Source organism: Amphimedon queenslandica, unplaced genomic scaffold, assembly GCF_000090795.2.
Source record: "Amphimedon queenslandica unplaced genomic scaffold, v1.1 AMPQUscaffold_13412, whole genome shotgun sequence".
NCBI lineage: Eukaryota > Metazoa > Porifera > Demospongiae > Haplosclerida > Niphatidae > Amphimedon > Amphimedon queenslandica.
In genome coordinates this window covers 178,767-180,491 of record NW_003546352.1, presented here as the reverse complement: position 1 = coordinate 180,491, position 1,725 = coordinate 178,767, and the positions used below count along the sequence as shown (strand labels likewise).

General features: G+C 33.3%; 1 protein-coding gene across 1 annotated transcript in view; it reads left to right on the top strand.

Annotated features, from left to right (window-relative positions):
• LOC100638261 (excitatory amino acid transporter 2-like) overlaps positions 1-716 on the top strand; it is a 4,602-nt gene extending 3,886 nt beyond the window's left edge. Inside the window, exon 4 of the mRNA XM_011405614.2 lies at positions 439-716. Coding sequence (XP_011403916.1) covers positions 439-676 — 238 coding nt within the window. The 3' untranslated portion in view covers positions 677-716. The remainder of the gene's footprint in view (positions 1-438) is intronic.
• Positions 717-1,725: the final 1,009 nt, after the last annotated feature.

Here is a 1,725-nt window from a genome sequence, read left to right as displayed (position 1 = left end):
TCATTTATGCCACATTAATTCTGGTCAGTCGTTGTACTCACTAACTTACTATGAAATGGAATTTGTAGTGCAACCTGTGATTGTATTTATAATTAAAAATGATTATTGAATCTACACGTACTTGTAGTACAATTAATGAGAAATTTACACGTAGGATTTGTTTAAATATTTAAAAATAAACTAGACATAATAGTTCAACGTATAGTCGTATACATGTACATGTATATGTATGTATTTTTTACTCTTACATTTCTTTCTCTTTCACTCTCTCTCTCTTCTTTTTTTCTCTCTTTACTTGCATACATCATACATGTACATATATTTTAACACTGATACATTGTGCATGCACACACACACACATAATCTTGATACTTACACTTAATCCTTTCTATAATTTCCCATAAAGTCATCCTATTAAACCCTTTCTCCTTCCCCTAGGACATCACCGGTTGGCATAGCCTCCATTATAGCAGGGAAGCTCCTTGAGGTTGACAGTCTCAGAGTCCTAGTAGAGCAGCTCGGTCTCTACATGGTCTGTGTCATTACTGGCCTACTCATTCACTCCTGTATTGTCCTCCCCCTATTGTATACTGTCCTCACCTTCTCTAATCCTTTGAAACTTGTCAGAGGTTGTTTACAAGCCTTGTTGGTTGCTTTTGGAACATCTTCTAGGTAAGGATCATATATGACAATACAATAATAATATTAATATATAATTATTCATAAACATGTTATACGTGTTACATGTGTACATGTACATATTACTATATTAAATGTCCATCGCTTGTTCCTAATGAATTCCTACTATCATTTGTAGCCATGTTGGCTCACCCGGTTGGATACATGTACACTACATGTGTATTCTGTTCTTCTCTACGTATGTACATGTACTATGTACACTGTATATGTATACGTGTGTATTACAAGTACATATTAGCTTCACATGTTGGCAATAAAGCATATGATATTGAATGTGTGCTGATCATACTACCGTACGCGTCTTAATTTTCGAGGTGTATTAAATTTCGTTATTTTCGTGCTCACCTTAAATCCACGAAATTTAAACCACCTCTAATGCCATTCTATTGTATGTAGATTATGGCCAGAACACGAAAATTAGCTCACACGAATATTAACTTTTGAGCACATTTCATTGAAAACACGAAATTTTGAACCCTCGAAAATTTGAACGTATACGGTATAATAGCATGACTAAAATCATAAATGTCAACTATTATGTATTTGTTGTCAATTCTATGACTGTATTTGGATTTGTTAGTGGTGTGTGTACATGTGTACATGTACCAATCCTTCAGTAGTGGTTTTGATTACTTGTGTCAGTGTAACATGTGTCCCTGAAGCCAGTCATAGGAAAGGATGAGCATGCTCTTTTACTTCTTCTTGTACATGTACACGTATGTATTCCTGTCGCTATGTAGCTGTATATTGGGAGTATTAATAAGTCTAATATAATAGTGAGTGCATTCTCCCATAGTTTTGTTTAATATTATGATTTATTGTATAGAATTGTATAATCAGTGAGTTAAAAATGATATTTTGTACATGTACATGTTGAGAGTTTTTGCTAATAGTATATAGTTGCATTTACCATAAAAGCTGGATACTTTTGAGAGATTAAACTTTCGCTGATCTACCAAAAAAATCACTTGTTTTACATATTACATATTGTACCGTGTAATCTTTGTAGATTTTATTGCAACGAAT